Source organism: Lissotriton vulgaris, chromosome 5 (genome assembly GCF_964263255.1).
Source record: "Lissotriton vulgaris chromosome 5, aLisVul1.2, whole genome shotgun sequence".
Classification (NCBI taxonomy): domain Eukaryota; kingdom Metazoa; phylum Chordata; class Amphibia; order Caudata; family Salamandridae; genus Lissotriton; species Lissotriton vulgaris.
In genome coordinates this window covers 1,308,848,003-1,308,869,141 of record NC_141693.1, presented here as the reverse complement: position 1 = coordinate 1,308,869,141, position 21,139 = coordinate 1,308,848,003, and the positions used below count along the sequence as shown (strand labels likewise).

At 49.7% G+C, this 21,139-nt stretch overlaps 1 protein-coding gene across 2 annotated transcripts in view; it reads left to right on the top strand.

Moving 5' to 3' along the window:
• Window positions 1–20,744, top strand: part of NUDT3 (nudix hydrolase 3) — a 443,844-nt gene extending 423,100 nt beyond the window's left edge. Inside the window, exon 5 of one of the 2 annotated variants that reach the window (XM_086923201.1) lies at window positions 16,965–20,744. In XM_086923201.1, the coding sequence (XP_086779327.1) occupies window positions 16,965–17,143 (179 nt within the window). In that variant the 3' untranslated portion in view covers window positions 17,144–20,744. Of the gene's footprint in view, window positions 1–16,931 lie in introns of both variants that reach the window. The other variant, XM_086923200.1, reaches the window with a different exon arrangement.
• Window positions 20,745–21,139: the final 395 nt, after the last annotated feature.

Below are 21,139 nucleotides of genomic sequence, written 5' to 3'. Positions count from 1 at the left end.
TCCAGGGAAGACATGGCTTGGCAGTTCGGGCTGAACTGTTCCTATGAGGCACAGGGTCAGACTGATTTGCATATGGCCATGTCTGAACTGGGGTGGCGGAGTGAGCTAAAGAACAGTGATGGATTAAACCCAGATCAGTTGGGGGTGAGTGTTTGTATTGTCAACGCTCCGTCCATCACCCCCTTTGGTTTTACTGTTTTTTTCCTCTTTTTTTTTTTTCTTCTTTTTTTACACTCTAGCAGTATTGTGTTTTTAAAAAACCAACACAGGATCATATGGTGAAATACATAAAAAATCAACTGTGAGACACCACTAACTAGTCCCAGGATGAAACTGTAGTCAACTGCAGTGTTATCCTTTTTTGTAACTTTTTTTCTCTCAACATAAAGGACTGTTTACTTGCCGAAAAAAGTATTACAGCTATAAGGAATACTGGACGTTACTGTAATCAGATCGCAAAGTTTGGAAAGTCAATTTAGCCTTGGAAAGACATTCAGTTGCGGCTGTGGAAGTAAAATCTTCAGGTTAGAGTAATTCAAAGCGGACCGTCCAATTTCTTTGCACCAGGATATACATCCAGGTGCAAAGAACATTAAAACTAAAAAAACATTTTTGTCTGTTCCAGGTACACTAGTCTATTTGAAAGAAACAGGTTAGTATTAGATTCCTTACCTTAGAATATCCCCAGGCGTCAGATTGGATCCGGAAACTTTTGCGTAGCAGTACCCTTACGCGTCGGTAGGCGTCGTCTTCAGCTCCGCGTCCGTCGTCGGCGCCGTTGTCGTCTGGATGACGTCACCGAAGTACTTAGACGCCGCCCTTGCGCGCTGACGTCAGTTCTTCTTTTGTCCGCGCCAGCCGGAAAAAGTAGTACCCATAGTCATTTTTTTGACTAACTTTTTCAATCCTTTTTGATCATCTTTCGAAGTCACTCGACTCCAACGGTGCCAGTAGGGATGCCTGGATTCAAGTCGATTGTAGCCTACTGATGTCGGTTACCGACTCCCATCACCGGTGCCTTCACTGTCTGGGCCCCGACCACGACGACAAGTCCTGCTCCGACTGCCGGGCCCTGACGTCCAAAGCTAGACTGGAGCGGTCCCGCAAGCGGCTCTAGCTCCGGCAGTCAGCCCCGCGCCGCTCGAGGTCCCGGTCCGGAAGGAGGTCGAGGCACCGGTCAAGGGGTCGGAGTCACCACAGTTCCGGGAGTCGTCATCAGTCTTGGGGCTCGAAGTCCTCAGGTAAGAGGCACAATAAGTCGAAGAGGCGACATCGTTCTTCTGACTTCCCTTCTCCTCCCCCCCCCCCCCCCCCCCTCCCCCCCTCCCGGACGCTCACGCGATGCCCCCGGGGGGGAGTTCAGGTGACACCGCCCACGCATCGCGGCCTGCTCCATACCCACCGTTCCCTGGGCAGAACGCGACGCTGGAGGAGATTGAGGCCTTTCTCATGGCCATGAGGTCGCTCACTCCTCCGTCTGGTTCCACAGCGCCTTCGGGCTCGGCCCGACTAAGTCCCCACGCGGGCCGGGTGCTTCGGACCCGGCGCCGTGGGGTGCTTCGGACCCGGCGCCGTGGGGTGCTTCGGCCCTGGCGCCGTCGGGTCCCGTTGGATCCGGATCCAGGTCCTCGCCGGTCGACCTTACGACCTCGCCGACGCTGGCCCCCAGGGTGTCGCCTCCGGCGCCGTCCCAGGGAGACGTCGACCCCGGTCCTACCCTTGATTCGGGTCTAAGCGGCACCACTCGGCGCCGTATTCGACGCCGCTTGGAGATTTTTACTTCTACGACCAGGCCGCATCCTTTGACCTGGAGTATCAGGAGATGGGTGGCGAGGAGGATTGGGAGGGGTCCGATGACCCTCTGGCATGTGAGTGCCAGTCTTCTCCGGACTGGGCAGGTGAGCTAGGGAAGGCCAGTGGTCTGGACACCTCCCCAGACACTAGTTTTGTCTCTGTCCTACCGTAGCTACGGAGGAGGGGGCTGCCTATAGTGTGGTGCTGACACGGGCTGCCAAGGCCTTGGGCCTTGTGCTCCCCGTCGCCGCCGTGAGGACTAACCTCCTCACTGAGGTCCATAAACCACAGGCAAGCTCGGCTGAGCCTCTGCTGCCGTTTAATGAGGCCTTGTCAGACGTTCTTCTGGGCACTTGGTCCATGCACTAGACCGCATTCTCGATGGCTCCCCCCGATCGGGAATCCAAGAGGTACGAACAGTATGGTAAAAAGATGTTCTCCTTAATTAGTTTGGGGTTGGGGTCAGTCAACACCCCGTGCCTCTTGGGCCGTTACACTCACTCTCTGTGGGACACGGTCGCGGACGTGCTGCCACAATGTCTGGAGGGGGTCAAAACTAAACTCACCCAAGCTCTTGTGGAGGGTCGAGATGCGGCATGGTATGCCATCCGGTGTGGGCTGGATACCACGGACTCGCTGGGCAGAGCGATGGCAAAGACGGTGGCGATTCGTCCCCACGCCTGGCTGAGGTCCGCCAACTTTTCAGCCGATGTCCAAAACACCCTTATGGACATGCCGTTTGATGGCCGTCGCCTCGTTGGCGACAAGGCAGACAGTGAGCTTGAGTGCTTTAAAGATTCCAGGGCTACGGCCAAGTCCTTGGGCCTCTCGGCCCCGCGCCAGCAAACTGTTGCCTTTCGTGGCCAAGGAAGGGGCGCCCCCCCTACACGTCCTGCCAGCCACGGCCCGCAGACTAACATCCAGAGCGGTGGCGGACGTGGTAACCGCCGTGGCGGCGGTCGGGGACAACGGCGAGATCAGTCCACACCTACCCCTGCAGCATCCACCTCAAAACCCCCCTAGTCCGAGCTTTCAGGCCCATGTGACGCCAGTGGGGGGCAGGGTTCGCTAACCTCCTCCACTGGCGCACTGTCCCATCGGACAGGTTGGTGCTGCAAATCGTCCGAAGGGGCTACTCCCTCCCCTTCGGAGCGAACCCTCCAGCCATGCCACAGCAGTACCACTGCGTGTCGGGGGATCACTTGAGTCTTCTGCAAGAGGAAGTTACGGCCCTCCTGGCCAAGGAGGCCATCGTGCCGGGAGACTGGATGGTAGCGTTGGACTTGCAGGACGTCTTCATATCCCCGTCCTGCCAGCCCACCGGCGTTACCTGCGGGTCACGGTAGGCCACGAGCACTTTCAGTTTACCGTGCTCCCATTCGGCCTTACCAGCGCCCCACGGGTGTTCACGAAAGTGATGGCGGTGGTCGCAGCTCATCTGCGCAGGTTAGTGGTTTGTCTTCCCCTACCTCGACGACTGGTTGTTGAAGGCGGGCTTGCCCCAGACAGTCGTCGACCACCTCCAGACTACGGCCGACCTCCTTCACCTGCTGGGGTTCTCCATCAATGTGCCGAAGTCACACCGGTGTCCCTCTCAGAAGCTCCTCTTCATCGGAGCGGTTCTAGACTCTGCGCAGTTTTGGGTTTATCCTCCCGAACAGCGGGTTCGGGATATTCAGGCTCTGATTCCGATCTTTCAGCCGGTATCCCGAGTCTCGGTCAGGTTGACGCTGCGGCTTCTGTGGCTGATGGCCTCCTGCATCCTTCTGGTGCATCACGCCCGGAGGCGGATACAGGCTCTGCAGTGGGACCTGAAGTTTCAGTGGGCCCTGCATCAGGACAACTTGTCAGACCATGTCTTGATCTCGGAGGGCACTGCAAGACAGTTGCAGTGGTGGCTCACGGACAGCGATTGGGTAAGCAGCAGATCCCTCTCCCTACCTCAACCGAAGCACGTAGCTGTGACGGACGCGTCCCTCCAGGGCTGGGGGGGGGGGCCACATGGAAGAGGCGGAGATCAGAGGCCTCTGGTCCCCGGCGGAGTCCCGGCTCCACATCAACCTTCTGGAGCTGCGGGCCATCGGTCTTGCACTGAAGGCATTCCTCCCCTCTGTCCGGGGGAGTGTAGTGCAGGTGTTCACAGACAACACCAATGCCATGTGGTACTGCAACAAACAGGGCGGGGTGGGGTCGTGGACCCTATGCCAGGAGGCTCTGCTCCTCTGGCAGTGGCTGGAACATTAGGGCGTGACCCTGGTGGTTCAACACCTGGCAGGTTCTCTGAACGCCATGGCGGACGAACTCACCCATCGGTGCATGATGGATCACGAATGGCGTCTGAACTCGACCTCTTTCAGCAGTGGGGAGAGCCTTGGTTAGATCGATTCGCCACAGAAGAGAACGCGCAATGTCATCGGTTCTGCGCGTTGGAATTTCCAAGGCGGCACTTGCTCGGAGATGCCTTTCGTCACGAGTGGAGCTGCGGTCTGTTGTACGCCTTTCCGCCTATACCACTTCTGCCCAGAGTGCTGAAGATCAGACGCGACCGGGCCCAAGTTATCCTTGTGGCTCCGGACTGGGCACGAAGATACTGGTATCCCAAGCTACTCAGCATGTCTGTCGATCCCCCTATTAGTCTGCCTCTTCAGGAGGACCTTCTGTCGCACTAGCAGGGGACGGTCCTCCACCCGAACATGTCCAATCTCCACTTACATGCGTGGAGATTGAGCGGCGGCAGTTGAGGCCATTTGACTTGCCTGTAATGTCATTCTGGCAGCCAGGCGTCCCTTCACAAAATCGGTATACGCCTGCAGGTGGAAAAAATGTGTGGCATGGTGCACAGCAAAGGCTGTGGATCCCCTTTCTGCCCCTCTTTCAGAGGTTCTCCTCTTTCATCTCTCTTGCCCAGCAGGGCTCTGCTCTGGGCACTATCAAGGGCTACCTCTCCGCTATTTCTGCCTTCTTAAGGCTCCCTGATCAGCCCTCTTTGTTCAAGTCCCCAGTTGTAAATAGGTTTTTGAAGGGTATCACTTATATGTTTCTTCCTGTTCCTTTCGTGATACCTCAGTGGGACTTGAACCTTGTTCTGACCTATCTTATGTGCGCTCCTTTCGAGCCACTTCATAACTGTCCTCTTCGTCTCCTTACTCTGAAGACTGCATTCCTGGTTGCCATCACCTCTGCCAGGAGGGTGAGTGAGCTCCAGGCTCTTTCCTCTAAACCTCCCTTCCTTTCTGTCCATCCGGTCAAAGTTGTGTTGCGGACGCTACCCTCTTCCCTGCCCAAAGTAGTCACAGCCTTCCACATCGGGCAGTCCATCACCTTGCCCACCTTCTTTCCGCCTCCGCATCTCTCGAAAGAGAGGCTCCACCGTCTGGACCCAAAAAGTGCGCTCTCATTCTATTTGGGTCGCACACGCCTGTTCCGGGTGGATGACCAACTCTTTGTTGGTTACGTGGGCGCTAAGAAAGGTCGGGCGGTTGTTAGACCCAGCCTCGTGGCGTGGTCCTCCCTGACCCGTAGCAACTCCCGTCCGAGCTTCCACCACAACAGACCCCTGAGTCCCCCTGCCTAACCAACCCTTCCCTCTACGTTAAGTCCTGACCCTTCCCGGACTTCCCAGCCCGTGCCTCCATCTTCCCGGCCCGTAGGTCCTGTGTGCCCACTTTTCAGCACCTAAGATGGCCGCCCGAGCCAGCACGACCTAGGACGAGAGGCGCCACCCTGCCGGGAGGACCGAGCGCTCCCAGCGAGTGAGAAGGGGAGGAGCAGTATCCTTCACACCTCTGACCTCCCCTCGAGAAGTGGGTTTCGATCGCCCCTCCGGCCGCCCGGAGGGCTGGCTCCATGCCTGCTGTGTGTCTGGGACTCCTCCTTAAACCAACTGAAGAAATCAAAGGGGCCGCGTGACAGGAAACCCCAACAAGCGGCCCCCAGGTGCCAAGCCCCCTGCCGACCAGACTCCGGAGATCAAAGAGGAGCAGTCCTATAACTGGGGTTGCTCCGTGACTATTGGAGATTCGACTCTGGAACATCGAGAGCCCTGCTGACGTGGTCGCGGCTCGTTTGGCAAAGAAGGACTTCTGCTGGAACCACCTGGGCCTGCTGAGTGACCCGCGGCTCTCTTGCAACGTTGAACTACCTGAGCCCTGCTGAGTGACTCGCAGCTCCCCTGAAGATCGTAAGAACTCCGACATCGTGCTTGAGCCCTGCTGAGTGACTTGCGGCTCCCCTGCAACCTTGAACCACCTGAGCCCTGCTGAGTGACTCGCGGCTCCCCCGAAGATCGTAAGACCTCCAACATCTTGCTTGAGCCCTGCTGAGTGACTCGCGGATCCCTGACTCTCCCGGTCCGGCTGGACCCTGAAAGATCGCCCCGTATCCCCCGGCTCGAGGATTGAGAGCTGTGCGCAGGATACGCAACGACATTGACTCTGATCCTAAAGACTGTCCCGCTACCCCTACCCTGACCAAGACTCCTGAAGCTCTGCTACACTTGTAATTACCAGCTTTTCTGATTATAAAGATCCCCTTGAACTACGAGATAAAGAAACGTTCTTAAGAAGCTACGGTGTGATGTCTCTTTGTCATGTGGTGCTTGTGTAGTGTGTACGATCCTAGAATCGAGACTCTCCCCCTGAAGAGTCTCTCCCTCCAGTGCTCGTCTTCGCACCTAGGGAGGTGGGTCCCAGGGTGGTCAGGTACACTTCCTGCCCTCCCCTGAGGTCGCCTTCTAACATCGGTGCACAAGCGGACCATCTCTCAGTGGGTCGTGTTGTGCATCAAGGTATGCTACTCTTTGGCTAAAAAGGAGCCTCCTGTTGGGCTGAGGATCCATTCCACTCTGGCCACGGCGGCTACTACTGCCCTGGGCTGGGGGAGTCCCCTTGCAGGACATCTGTCAGGCAGCTACGTGGGCCTCGCTGCTCACGTTTGCAAGACACTACTGCCTGGACAGCCAAGTCCGGAGAGATGGCTTTTTCGAACTTTCCGTTCTCCAGGACTTTCTGGTGTGATCATTGGTTCGCAGACCCACCACCGGGGTTGGTATTGCTGGGGTATGTATTCTAAGGAAAGTAATCTAATACTAACCTGTTTCTTTCAGATGCACAAGGTACTTACCTTCGGTAACGATATATCTGTTAGAAACAGTAGTTAGTATTAGATTCCTTACCGCCCCACCAATCCTCCCCGTTCTGCGAACCAATATCTAGTGTTAAGGTCATCCCCTTTCAGGGCCCTAGTTTCATGGCACCAGTGTTTGTTTTTATCATGGCTCTGCGTTTCTGGCGCGGAAAAGCTATGTATAAGAACTGACGTCGGCGCGCAAGTGTGGCGTCTAAGTACTCCGGCGACGTCTTCCCGGCACGGATGCGGAGCCGCAGATAACGCCTACCGACGCGCAAGTGTTCTGCTACGCAAAAGTTTCCGGATCCAGTCTGACGCCTGGGGATATTCTAAGGTAAGGAATCTAATACTAACTACTGTGTCTTACAGATCTATGGTTACCGAAGGTAAGTAACTTGTGCGTTAGGAAGCACCCAGAGTATTGTACATGATATTTTATTAAATGATGTTAATTAATTGAAAGCATATGGCTGCCACATTTAGGAGGTGGCATATGTTCTTATTTTCACTATTTTTATTTTTGTGGCATATACTAGTAGGAGAAAAAATCACTAGTTTGCTACAGCCAGACCAACAGACATAGACTTTGACAATGCTTGTTTTAGAAACCAGTGGCTGTACCCCAAGCAGCTCAGCAGCAACCCCGCTCCACTCCCTGTATTTTCCTGTAGCATGCTGCTCGCCCTCTGAGTGCCCAGTTGTGCTGCTAGTTTTGGGCTGCCCTAAGCAGGCTGGTCTCTTTTGAGGAATGCGAGCCTCCAGAGGGGCTGGGGAGGGGGTGGTTTTTCTGCACAGTGGTGGGAGGTGAGGGCAATTTGAACTGGCAGGAGCTCTAAGCATCAAAGAGGGAGGAAAAGAAAGTTTAAACAAGCGCAAAAATGAAAGTGAAAGCGACCGCGCTGTGATTAATTAGTAACATGAGCCACGATAAGGGCGGAATGCAGCTGGCACAATGTGCGCTGCTGCTTGCTCCCAATAACCAAATGCCGTGGGAGGGAACCTTTGGAGAAAAGGTGGGACATGAACCCGCGTTTGCCCATTTGTGTGCTTTCATTATTGAATGCCACATGCAAAGGCCAATAGAATGTGTGTGATTTACCAAACTCACACAGAGAAGTTTAGGGGAAGTTTGGAGTGCTCACAAGAAGCCTCCCATAGAGCAGCGCTTGCGCGCTGCGCTCGACTTAAAAAGAGGGAGGGAGAAAGTAGAGCGAAAGCGATGGAAAGAGATTGATTGCGAGGAGACGAAAGAAGCTTGTTTGGTTTCAGCATTTTTGCCAGTGTTGCTTTTAGTTCCTGATTCCGACCCAGAGCACGTCCAGCAGATGAGGCATATAGAATAATGCAAAAGAAAAGGCAGTGTATATTCCATCAAGACTAGATTGGAAGCATTTGCAGCCTGGCCATAAAATAAAATGAAGTGGTAATATGGCCAGGACAGTAGTTTGATGGTGGCTACTTGTCACTTTCTACAGTCTGGGGACCAATGCTCATGTTTTGTTCTCTCTCATCAGTACGTTTGAGTTGAAGTGCGATGGGATGAATATGTTAATGACAACAACTGGTGGCCTATCATATCTACATGCTGCCTTTTCCCTCTGTTTTTGTGAGCTTCTAGTTACACAGTAGCATTGGTGACAGAGCAGCACAAGTCCACGGTACTATATATGCCAAGCACTCCTGCAGCACAATGGGTATTGGCTAGGCACCACCGTGCTGTTTGTGGTCTATGGGGACTATTATACGTTTTATAGTGTTTGAGCACTGCACTCTTGATTTCAGTTTAGAACCACAAGTTTCCTCTATCCAAAATGTTCTCTGCAGCATGAAGTCTGGTTGGACTACTTTTTCTTGAATTACTGTGATATCTCGCTTGGTAATTAGCTTACAACCCTTATAACTAAGAGGGAGCCAAATATAACAATAACAAGCATTGGCAATAACTGTAGGTCTGACTTGTAACTGAAAGTGCCTCTTCAGTCACTGGCGAGTTTAGGCAGTCAATAACTCATCATACATGCGCCCTTTACTCATCTATGCACTCATGCATCTGTTCATCCACCCCATTGCCTCAATCTTGCATTCACTAATGTATAATTAAACCCACTCAACATGCATACGCAAGATACATTTGAAAAAAGGTAGAAGTAAGAGTGTAGGAGAGTAGGGTCTGCTATCCTATGGTCACCCCAAATTTTTGCTTTTTGCTTCACTGGTTTATGAATTAATGTGGCTGTGGGCCTGCTAATCAGACCCACAGCCTGCTGTTCTCTCTCTAAATTGCAGCCAATGCACCCTAGGTGCATTACGAATTGGAACTGGTTCACCTTATTGGCCCCTTTAACAGTGTACCCTAGGTACCCAGGGCATAGGTGTTTCCAAGGACTACCAGGGGCTGCAGCATGTATTGTGCCACCCCTGGCCTGGCCTCCATATTTGACACAACTGGCTGATCACTCAGCTGGGGTAAGTTGGTGTAATCACCTCTTACTTAGATATAGTATCCCTATATCTAACCTTAAAACTGGACACACATGTTCCTATCAGCCACTCCTATGGAAGGCCTCATCAATCCTGGAGGCAGAGTGCTTGGAAATATGTGAGATGGTGCTCTAGCATGAGCTGAGCCTGTCTGCAGCTGTCGGGAACCACTCCCTTAGCTGTTCCGGGATATTGCCATACCATATACTCTTAAGTGCATTATAATCCTCGCGGTTATTTGCTAACTTTGGTTTGGCTTTATCAAAACATGTCGAGTAAGGTGTCATACGAATTGGAATACTATCCCCTCGACAGTTCTGTCGACGGGGATAGCATTCCACCCTTCTAGAGGGACACGACATGTGTGTAGCCTTAACCCCGGTTAAAGTTAACCAGAGCCTCAGCATCACAAAATGGATGCTGCCACCACAGACACAAGTCTGACCTCCTGCTGCTGGGAGTCCTTCCTGCGAGGGAGGCTTGGACAAAGGGTTTCCTGCCTTGGGAGGTGCGAGCACCACCCCAGACAGGGTTTTGTGTATTGGGTAGGACAGGGCTGAATAGATTGAGACATGCCCGGGGCACACAAGGTGTCCCCGTGCATAAGCCAGTCCAAACCGGTCCTGGGACTTTCCAGACCCAGGCCTGGCGAGGAGCTGGACAAAGGAAAGGGGGTGTAACCGCCCCCCTTCCTGGTTCCACCCAGAGGAGGGACCTTGTAGGTGATCCACCCCTCAGATTGGGAATAAGAGTGGGAGCAGTGCCATTGCACAGCAGATCATCCTGAAATCAACTTTACACGAAGAAGACAACTGGACTTCGACATTCTGCTGCACAGAAGACTGAGGAGAATCTCCCTTGTGGCCTAGGAGTGGCCACCCTGTGAAAGCAGGTACCAACCAGCGAATCGACGTCTGCTTTGCCGCCGCCTCCCGCCGGAACCCGAGCCCAGAGCTTGACAAGATCCAGACTCCCAGACTTCTCACAGCCCGATCCACAGTCCCTGCAAAGAAGGGACCCGTGGAGGCACCGAGAGACGTGGGACCGGACATCTTGGAAGACCCCCAAAGAGCTGACTGCGCAGCATCAGAGGCATCCTCGACGTTGTGCTTTGGGGACTGAGAACCCCCACCACCGAGCAGCCCTTGCACCGAAGATCAGCCTCCACGATCTGCGTGGGGCCTTTTGCATTGTGCCACTCGACGCGCCATCCGGCCACTAGCCACGTGGTCAGCGGCCATCTTGGCGACGAAACCAAAGAACTACACTGCGGGTCTGGTTGCTCCAGACTTGCCCTAGCTCCTGTAAAAAGGAGCACCCGCTCTGACCTTGCTGGTCCGAGTGATAAGCCTTTTTCGACTCCTGCGTGGCTTGCATTAGCCAAGGCCTGTTTGCTCCGATCAAGTTGCTGACACCGCCAACAGCGAGAAGCCTGCGTGGGACAGCTCGTGACCGACTCCTGGACGTCCTTGACCCCCGGTGTCCACGTGGCTGCAGCGAGAAGCTACACCTCAACGCCTGTTTGCACCGACATCGCCTGGTTCCAATCTGGTTCCACGGTAGTCACTGGCTAGTGACTTTGAACATTGTCCCCTCTGTTTTCAGGTCTTCACAACTTCAGATCCACCCTTGGATCCACCGGAACTCTTCACCTCGAGCCGCCTGCAGCATCTTCAGCTCCAAACACCATCGACCAGCGTGACGAAACCCGACACTACTTCGACCCTATGCACCCGCTTCCTGTGGGTGAGGTAACTCCGCTCCGCCGGTGTTCCTACACTGGTACACATCTCTAGGGCCTGTGTCTCAAGTTTCAGCTTTCTAGGTCACTCGGAAGGTTCCGAACTAACTAACTTTGTACTTTTTACGCACCATGGACTTTGCATTGGTGAGTGCGTGCACTTTAAACACTGCACCCAAGTCCCGCGGGCCTTTCCCGACTTAGTCACTGCTAGTCCCGAACAGCTCCAGCGATTCCCAAGGCCCTAGGCCTGTTTCCTTTTAGATTGGTATCTCTTATACCACTTTCTTAGTATATGGTTTAGGTGGCCCCTAGGGCTCATCCATATTGTGCAACTTTTGTGTATTTTAAACTGTCTTGTGTTTAACGCTTGTGCTTCTGTGCTCATAAAGAGTCCAGGGGATATTTGTAGTTAATAAATCTATATATATTTTCAATATATATCTGTGTGGTGTCCTTTCATTTGGTATTCAAGGGGGTTGTGTATGGTAATACAGCTGGCTTCACATGCCTTTCAGAGTTTAGCCTAAGACTGCTTTGTCCACGTTACCACTAGGATAACTGGTCTATAAGGTTGACTTACAACTGATCATCATAAGGGTTGCTTGGCATGGTACAAAGTGATCACTAGAAATAGTGAGCATTATATACCAGGCCAAATTCTCACAAAGAGTAAAGGGTGTAGCCTAAATGAGAATGAGGCAGTTAAATGCTTGCAATGATCGATAATTAAAACATTCAACATAGAATCAGTGGCATCTTGGGTTGATATTGTGCACAGTTTAGCCCACATTGTAATACCAGGCCTGCTGCCTTTATCATATGCTTTTCACAATATATATGTCAGCCGTACTCCCCATTTCATAATTTTTCATAACAAACAGATTAGACCTCGGGCATTTCACATACCTTTTTAGGTCTTGCCTGTCAATGCGCTTGCGCATTGAGCTTGCGAGAGATATAGGGGCTTATCGAGAGCGTAACCAAAACGGCGATTTGATGCTGTGCCCGTGAAAAGCCAGCTCAATGCACAAGCGCATTGACCTAAAATGATCGTGCACATCAAAGCCAGCCATCTGTTCCCCAGCTTGGTGACGCCAGCAGCCCGTGAAAAGCCAGCTCAATGCACAAGCGCATTGACCTAAAATGATCGTGCACATCAAAGCCAGCCATCTGTTCCCCAGCTTGGTGATGCCAGCAGCTCTTCAAAGATATCTGCTCCTCCCCTAATTATTCACTCAGCCGTACTTTGTTTCACTGCCGCCAGGCCGTGTCTCGTTTTAACTTGTTGTGCCTTTCTGCCCCTATTAGACTCGTATCCGCTCCTCCCCTAATTATTCACTCGGCCGTACTTTCTGTTTCACGGCCTCTAGGCCGTGTCTCGTTTCAACTTGTTGTGCCTTTATGCCCCTATTAGACTCGTTTTCTCATTGCTTGTTGAGTTAGTCATGCCTTCTGCATTTGGACCCATCAACTGTTTTCTCTTCTCCCAACATGGCCCCTTAACATGCACTCATTGTCTGGAGTCTAGAAGCAGCAAACCTTATTACTCTCAGCACTTGTATTTTCCTTTCATGTAACAGGATTGGGAACTTGATTTAGTCCTCCGCCCTCCCCGGACTGCTGCTGCTTCTTGAGCTGACCTTTTCCGATAGCCCCAGCCGGACGTAAGCTTTGGACATACCTGCTCCGCTGGAGCCGATCAGCAGCTCTTCAAAGTTATCCGCTCCTCCCCTAATTATTCACTCGGCCGTACTTTCAGTTTTAATTTTCTTGCTTTAGATTTACCTCTCTAATTTAATCTTTCTCTTCCCAGCTGTGCCTCTTGCTTTCACTCCTTTTCCCTCGCCCCTTCCCTGTTTTGATGTCCATAATTTTGCCCCTCTCCCTATACCCGTAACATAGACAGTTTATGTGCAGATATACATTTTATACTTTACCTATTTCGTGTAGGAGCTACCCGAAAGGGCACACGGTAGTTGAGATCATGGGGTCACATCACTTCCAGACCCAAGCTGCTTTCTCTACCACCACCGATGTTTACCGTTCAAGTACTTTACTATTGTGAAATATTGCCTACGAATGTGAATTGAGTTATTGTTTTTGTGAGCTTGTTTCTCCCTCTCCCCATCTCCCCCTCTGCCTGCTCTCCTCTCTCTCTCCCTCCCCTCTCTCTCCCCTCTGTCCTTCGATCTCGTCCTCCCCTCTCTTCTTACCCTCCCTCTCTCCTCTCTCCCTTTCCCTCTCCCTTTCCCTCTCTCCCTTTCCCTCTCTCCCTTTCCCTCTCTCCCTTTCCCTCTCTTCCCTCTCCCTCTCTTCCCTCTCCTCTCTCCCCGTCTCCGTCTCTCTACTCTCTCCCCCTCTCTCTCCTCTCTCCCCTCTCTCCCTCTCTTTACCCTCTCCCTGCTCTCCTTTTTCTCCCTCTCCCCATCTCCCACTCAGCACCACCACAGCACCACCACAGAACCACTCATCAGCACCTCTCAGTACCACCACTCAACACCACCACAACATCACTCAGTGCCACCACAAAACCACCACAGCACCACACTGCACCACCACAGCACCACACTGCACCACCACAGCACCACTCTGCACCACCACAGCACCACTCTGCACCACCACTGCACCACTGCACCACTCTGCACCACCACTGCACCACTCTGCACCACCACTGCATCACTCTGCACCACCCCAGCATCACTCTGCACCACCCCAGCATCACTCTGCACCACCCCAGCATCACTCTGCACCACCCCAGCATCACTCTGCACCACCCCAGCATCACTCTGCACCACCCCAGCATCACTCTGCACCACCCCAGCATCACTCTGCACCACCCCAGCATCACTCAGCGCAACCCCAGCATCACTCAGCGCAACCCCAGCATCACTCAGCGCAACCCCAGCATCACTCAGCGCAACCCCAGCATCACTCAGCGCAACTCCAGCATCACTCAGCGCAACTCCAGCATCACTCAGCGCAACTCCAGCATCACTCAGCGCAACCCCAGCATCACTCAGCGCAACCCCAGCATCACTCAGCGCAACCCCAGCATCACTCAGCGCAACCCCAGCATCACTCAGCGCAACCCCAGCATCACTCAGCGCAACCCCAGCATCACTCAGCGCAACCCCAGCATCACTCAGCGCAACCCCAGCATCACTCAGCGCAACCCCAGCATCACTCAGCGCAACCACTGCATCACTCAGCGCAACCACTGCATCACTCAGCGCAACCACAGCATCACTCAGCGCAACCACAGCATCACTCAGCGCAACCACAGCATCACTCAGCGCAACCACAGCATCACTCAGCGCAACCACAGCATCACTCAGCGCAACCACAGCATCACTCAGCGCAACCACAGCATCACTCAGCGCAACCACAGCATCACTCAGCGCAACCACAGCATCACTCAGCGCAACCACAGCATCACTCAGCGCAACCACAGCATCACTCAGCGCAACAACAGCATCACTCAGCACAACCACAGCATCACTGGTTCAAATATGTTCTTTCAATGTTTCAAGCAGTTTAAGCTTACAAGCTTTATTACAAACTAGCAGCCCGTCCCAACGTTGTCTGGGAGCAATTAGGCTTCAGGGCCCCCGCCCCGACATTGTCCGTGGGTCCCCTGGAGCCTTCCTCCATATATTGCAGTATTATACCTCGGTTTACTTTGTACGCTTTTGTAACCTGCACACGTAACTTTTTCCTCCTGTAATGCACCGTTTGGCTCACTTTTTTAATGCTCAGTTTGCTTCCTCTTGCTACCTGCACACGTCACTTTTTCCTCCTATACCTCTGTTTACTTTCTACGCTTTTGTAACCTGCACACGTAACTTTTTCCTCCTGTAATGCACCGTTTGGCTCACTTTTGTAATGCTCTGTTTGCTTCCTCTTGCTCACGATGTATGCTTTTGTAACCTGCACACGTAACTTTTTCCTCCTGTAATGCACCGTTTGCTTCACATTTGTAATGCTCCGTTTGCTTCCTCTTGCTCACGATTTTCATTTTTGCTTCATTTTTCCGCTGCTCATAAATAAATAAATAACCTACCTCATCCGCCGCTCACCGCTCCTCCCCGCCTGTCCGCCGCTCCTCACCGCTCCTCCCCGCGCCATGTCCACCGGGCCTTCTCGCGCTCTTGGACGCTGCTCCTCACGTCGGGCACGCACGTCGCGGCCAACGCTTTTTCCAAGGGACTACTTTTTTTTTCTGTACATTTTTTAAATAACTTATATTTATTAAGTTTATATAGCCTATGTCCATCTGCACACCCTGACGATTACAACGATGTATCGGGTGTGTGGATTGGCGCTGTGGTTCCCGAGTTTACCCGCCTCAAAGGTTCAAAGTTCTTCCTTTATAATAGTATTATCGATAGATCACAAAAAGATGTTAATTTTTCACTTCTGTTCTTGGGTTTTCGACACAATAAAAAACACAACATAATCTTCACAAAAGTTATTTACAAAACTTAAAGCTATTGACATTACAAATTAAATAGATTATTTTAAGTACTAATTATTTAAAAAAATTAAAAGCCATTATTTGTAATATCAATACATCTAAGTCACGTAAATACAATACATGTTGCATTACAAATGCTATAGGTGTCACATTTGCGAAAGTTATAACTATTGGCATTGTAAATTACAAAGATATTTTGCTATTTTAAAAAACACATAAATAAAAAAAGTAATTTATAAGACCAATAGCTCAAACTTTCCTAATGCGAGACCTATTGCATTTCCAATGCTTGTTCTAAATAGACCTCCAACGTTTATCATTGGCTTTTCCCCATAACCCACTCATGCCTAATGTATTCTACAAAGGCGTCCCCCTAAGCAGCTATATTAGGTGTATATGCAGTCATAAATATGCAGAAAATTACAGTTGGCAAAACAGTAAACAAAAAAAAAACTAGTGGGGATAGTCATGGTGTAAATCATGTATCCATCCAAGTTGGATAGAGAGAGTAACCAACACAACACCCTTGCCTAGCACCGAATTTGCTAAGTTCCATACATAAATGACCAGTCTGCAGTCTATAACATAGTGTAATCATATTCTGCCGTAAAAGGCCTACTTCCGTAAGTAAATGCTTTTCATAATAAATAGTTTTGGGCCTACTGCCCTTTTTGTAATATTTCACAATAAACAGACTAGCTTTTGGACGGCCATGCTATCTGCTTTGAAAGGAGCCTCCTGCAGATGTGGCATCAAGGGAGCCAGCCGGTTGAGCATGAGGTTGAAAATTGGGTTCTGTCGAGCAATGTACTTGGATCTCATAAACGAACCTGCTTCACGTTTTGCAAGTACATGCAACTTGCATCTTAGTACCCTTCCAGTATATTTGGTTCCCATGTTAATAATACTTGAAGATTTACAGGACTTTGTCTGATAAATACTTGCCCAAAATACTTCTAAGTTAACATCGGCTTGTTTATACAACGTCACTAGATTTGTTTGAGCCCTTTGTTCCCCAGAGATATCTACTGACAAAAGATTGCACTGCTTATCAGTCGTCGAATTGAGTATGCATACCAACGTTAATCAGTTCACTTGTAGCTATAATACCGGCCAAGGGTATTCCTGGTCAACCCTGCATTTTTGTGTAACATGATTAAGAAGTGAAATGTGTTTTGTTGTGCATTTGTAGCTAGGCCGGCTTGTCCCGTTCTAGTTATGGCCCCCCACCACACAGCAAGACCAGAAATAAAAAGTAGAGTGCATTAGAATGGTTCCTAAAACGTGTGCTTTTTGTTTCTTTTAATGCAGTGGATGATCTCTCTCCTCCCTCTTCCCACACAGGAAGGAAGAGGGAATGGTTCAAGGTGGAGGATGCCAGACAAGTCCTGCAGTGCCATAAACCTGTTCAAGCCTCTTACTTTGAAACTCTCCGGCAAGGTCGTCTGGCAAACAACGGCACGCCTTCATTGGGCTCCGCATACACCGCTTCCAGTCAGAGCTCGCTGTCCGATATCAGATGACGGAGAGTCTTCAGGAATCTGAAAACCATTTTGGATAAGACTGAAAAGCCTGCCTTTCCTATACCCTTCTTTCTCCTTGTCCCCTTTTACCCTGCCCCTGTGTTGGGCAAGACACGGGCAGGAGTCCCGCCAAAAGCAGTGTTTGTTGAGAATGTTGCAGTTTAGTGCGGAATGGAATGTCTCCCTTCCAGGGGCCTCGTGGCTTCCCATTCCCATTTCTGCGCTCTCCCGAGGATGATTTTGTAAAATAATTATTTGTGCATGAAATGCCCCTCTACCACACTATCCCAGTCCTGTGTGCTAGAAAAATAGAAAAGTATTACCTCTACTGTACCTGCCCCCCCTTGAGACGATATTACAAACTGCTATGGAATGCAGCTTCTTTTCAACGCCCAAATGCCAGTTTGACACCCGCACCATCTGTATGTGATGATAAATCAGTTTTCTCTTTTTCCATCTTCACATTGTTGCCACCTGCTAGAGTCCTTCCCATCAAACTTGGAACTTAGCATTCTCCTTCTGTCTAACGCTGTCTCCTTCAGGCATGTTAAGTCCAGAGCCGCCCCACCATTGACCTTACTCCCGTTTGATGACCTGCGGGCCACATATCCCCTGCCTCATTCATCTACCTATAATGCTAATGAATCCAATTCATGCAGTTGCAGATATCTACAACACACACAAACTGGCAGTAGTTCTCCCACTCCAGCCCACCCTCTTCCCCGTTTCGATTTTGGGTGATAATTTTGGCAGATATTTCATGCACAGTCTTGAACTTTGTATAGTGGGGCTCCATATGAGCTATACAAACATGAAACTATAGTAACCCCTACCTTCTATGCATCAGGGCGGGATCTGAGACGCAAGATATTGAAGCACTCTTCTAGTCCTGGCACAGGGTACTGTAGAAAACATTAAAACTATGTAAATGCCTTTCTTTTTTTAATTTGTTTGTGGTGAGACCTTCCCCTTTAAATGCTTTGCTATTTTTATGGCTCTTAGCAGGTGCTGGCACAATTGAACTACCATCTACAGCGAGTGTTAACATGTTGCCGGCCTTTTCTGTGGCCAGCAGGGAAGTCTGCTGTTCCTTCATTTCTTGGTGCTGCGCGTCATTCGTTTGATCTTTTAGGATTTAGACCTCCATTGCAGGGCCATGGTGCATCTCCCAAGAGGCATCTCCCAAGGGACAACTGACCTCCTGAAGGCAGGGTTAGAATACTAACATTGTATATTATTCTGAGGGCACCACTTCCTACTGCAGACCTATGCACTTGCACACCGGTCCAAGCCTGCTCCCGGATGCAGTTCTTTGGTGTTTATATCACGGTGTACATGCAGCACCGCTTCTGGCGTAATTGCCGGACGTGCTATTTTTAATGTGAAATTCATGGTGTCTCTTTGCCAACAGTACTTTGGTCCTGTGTATGTTTTTGCGCGTGTTATGGTTAGTGGATGGACCGGTATCTTCATTTTGAAAGGAGGAGAGCGGTATACAAGAGTTAGGTAAAAGGAAACCTGTTTTTTTACAGTGAAGTTATTGCCTCCCACACCCCCTTTCTTCATACATGCTAAAGATGCTGCTCATAATTTTCATGAGAACGGCCATATCATCTTGCATCATTCAGATGCCAGTGTTATTGTGGCTAGAGTAGTGTGCAAAAAAATTATTTTCAGTCACTAGTTTATTTTCCTTCACACGATCATAAGGCACCCTTTGTTTTTTTAAATTATTAATACTCTGAAGCATGTTAAACCAAGGTCACAGAGGACACATATACTGTGTGGATTACTGTGACTTGAACAGCCAGCCAGCCAGGCAGTCCATAGTGACAACCTATGACATAAAATAAGTTTTGAACCACCACCTCCAAAATAGTTAATCCATTGTCTTATAATATAAATGCTTGGTTACTTCCGACAGATTAAATCCTTTGATGGCCTAAGAGCCAATGGTAAGACATCTTTGATTCATGCAAAGGATCCCAATGTAAATTCAGGCTTTCTTTTTTGACAGCTTGAACCAAACCTGACTACTTACCTTAGCTACAGATGACTATTGAAATTCTATTTGATGCTAGTTTTGGCTGTGTCTGGAGCTTCTTTTTGTTCGGTGAGCAGTGTAGGCATTTTCATAATTTTTAAGAATCATTAAGGCAAAGTGAAGGTTGCATGGTTCACCTTACCCTGATCATCTCTGTGCCACTGAATGTTGAAGCAAACAACATCCTGACCTCCCCACACCCAAGAGTTGTGATGCTGCCACTAAACATTTTGTAACCGTAGAAGTCATTTTCCTGCCTAAAATCAGAGATGAGTGTTGTTTCAGTCCTTTTTACCTCACAGTGAAAATGGTTCTGCCCTCATGTAATCCTCCTATTTAAGTAGTTCCTCGTATCTGTATAGCCCTGCGTCGTAGTCTACTCTAGTTAATGGCTTCACTCCTAGTGATGTTTTGCAAAACGAATCTCACAAAAACTCTTACTGTTCAGCAGTACCTCATCTTAGTTATGATGTTTCATGGCCTGTTTAATATTTATGGGCACTACGTTGCCAGAATGTGTTAATTTGCTTTTCCTTCCCCCACACCTTTATTCCAAGTTTAAAATGCTTGTTACAACCTCTCCTTGGCACACACAGGTTACATTTACCCTTCCTTAAAGTATGTAACTAACATAACTGATTTATAATTTGGAGGCAAGCACATGTCCCTTTCTTCTGGAAAAGTACTAGAATGTTCTGTCAGTTCAAAACATTAAAAATACTGGAAACATGAGATTGCCTGTGGAAAATTAGAGTAATATTGTGAAAAGGCTGCAGCTACTCCAGAATTTCCACATTACCTTCTACTGCGCTGATTAAGTCTCTTGCAGTGTAACTGAGCTTAAGGCATTCCGTATCAAAATACTCGAGGTACTCTTGGTATGGTGCTACTCGCAAGCCTCTCCTCGCTTTCCTTTCGGTACTGTGCTGTTCGAATCTATTGTTGTACCATATTGCTTGATTCACTGTATGAAACTTTTAAGAATGTCCCCTCCACAATCTTGGTTCTACTGGAAGTGGTTAAAGGTGCATGCATGAATTCATGTTGAGAATTTCCATTGTAAATTGTCATGTAGTGGAAGGTCTTTTGCAAGCAGGCTACTGTGGCATAGAACTGTATGCACACTGTTGGCATTCTGCCTCGCGTGTAAGATGAGGACTCCACTCTAAGATGTACGTGCATGTTCCTATATCAGTCAGAGAGCATCACATACTCGCAGCCTTAATCCTTTTTGTTGATTGTGTGTGTGCGTGCGTGTGTGGAGGGTCTCGGTAAGTAGGGCTGGTTGTTCCGATCCTCTCTTCCGCCTACAAAAATAGCATTTAAAAGGTAATTACAGCCTTCTCTGTGATACTAGGAAGGACTGCTGCTGATTTTTTTTTCTCTCTCTCATTAAAAAAATAAAAATCTACTCTGGAACCTCTCCCGACCGGATCTCCCCACCTGTTTTTACTGGGCTGTGAACAGAAATGTTATATATAGGGTAGACTGTTGTTCGTTGACTTGCTAACAGATTTTTGTTTTTGGGTCAAGACAATAAACTGTGCCAAGAACGTGTTTTTAACTTGACTGGCAGTGTTTATTTGGCTGGTGTGGGAAAATACTGACTGGTGCTACAGAGGTGTGAGAAGACCGCTATTAACCTTCCAACGTTTTTATTATGCTAGCCAGTGTAGCTAAGCTAAAGGCACATCAAAAATGTTATCTACACATTAACAATGATTTCACACTGTTTAACATGAAATCGTATTTTTCAAAAGTACCATAAAACTGAAGCAGCGATCAGAAGGCAATTGATGGAAGCAGAAGGCTCCAGTTACAATAATTCTAATTTTTATCATCTACATCACTAGTTCGATTTTCCAGCTAGCCAGTTATCTGGCACCACAGCATTTTAACTTCCTGACCCTGGGAGTAAGCTCATTTTAGCCAGGCATACATACGCCCAGTGT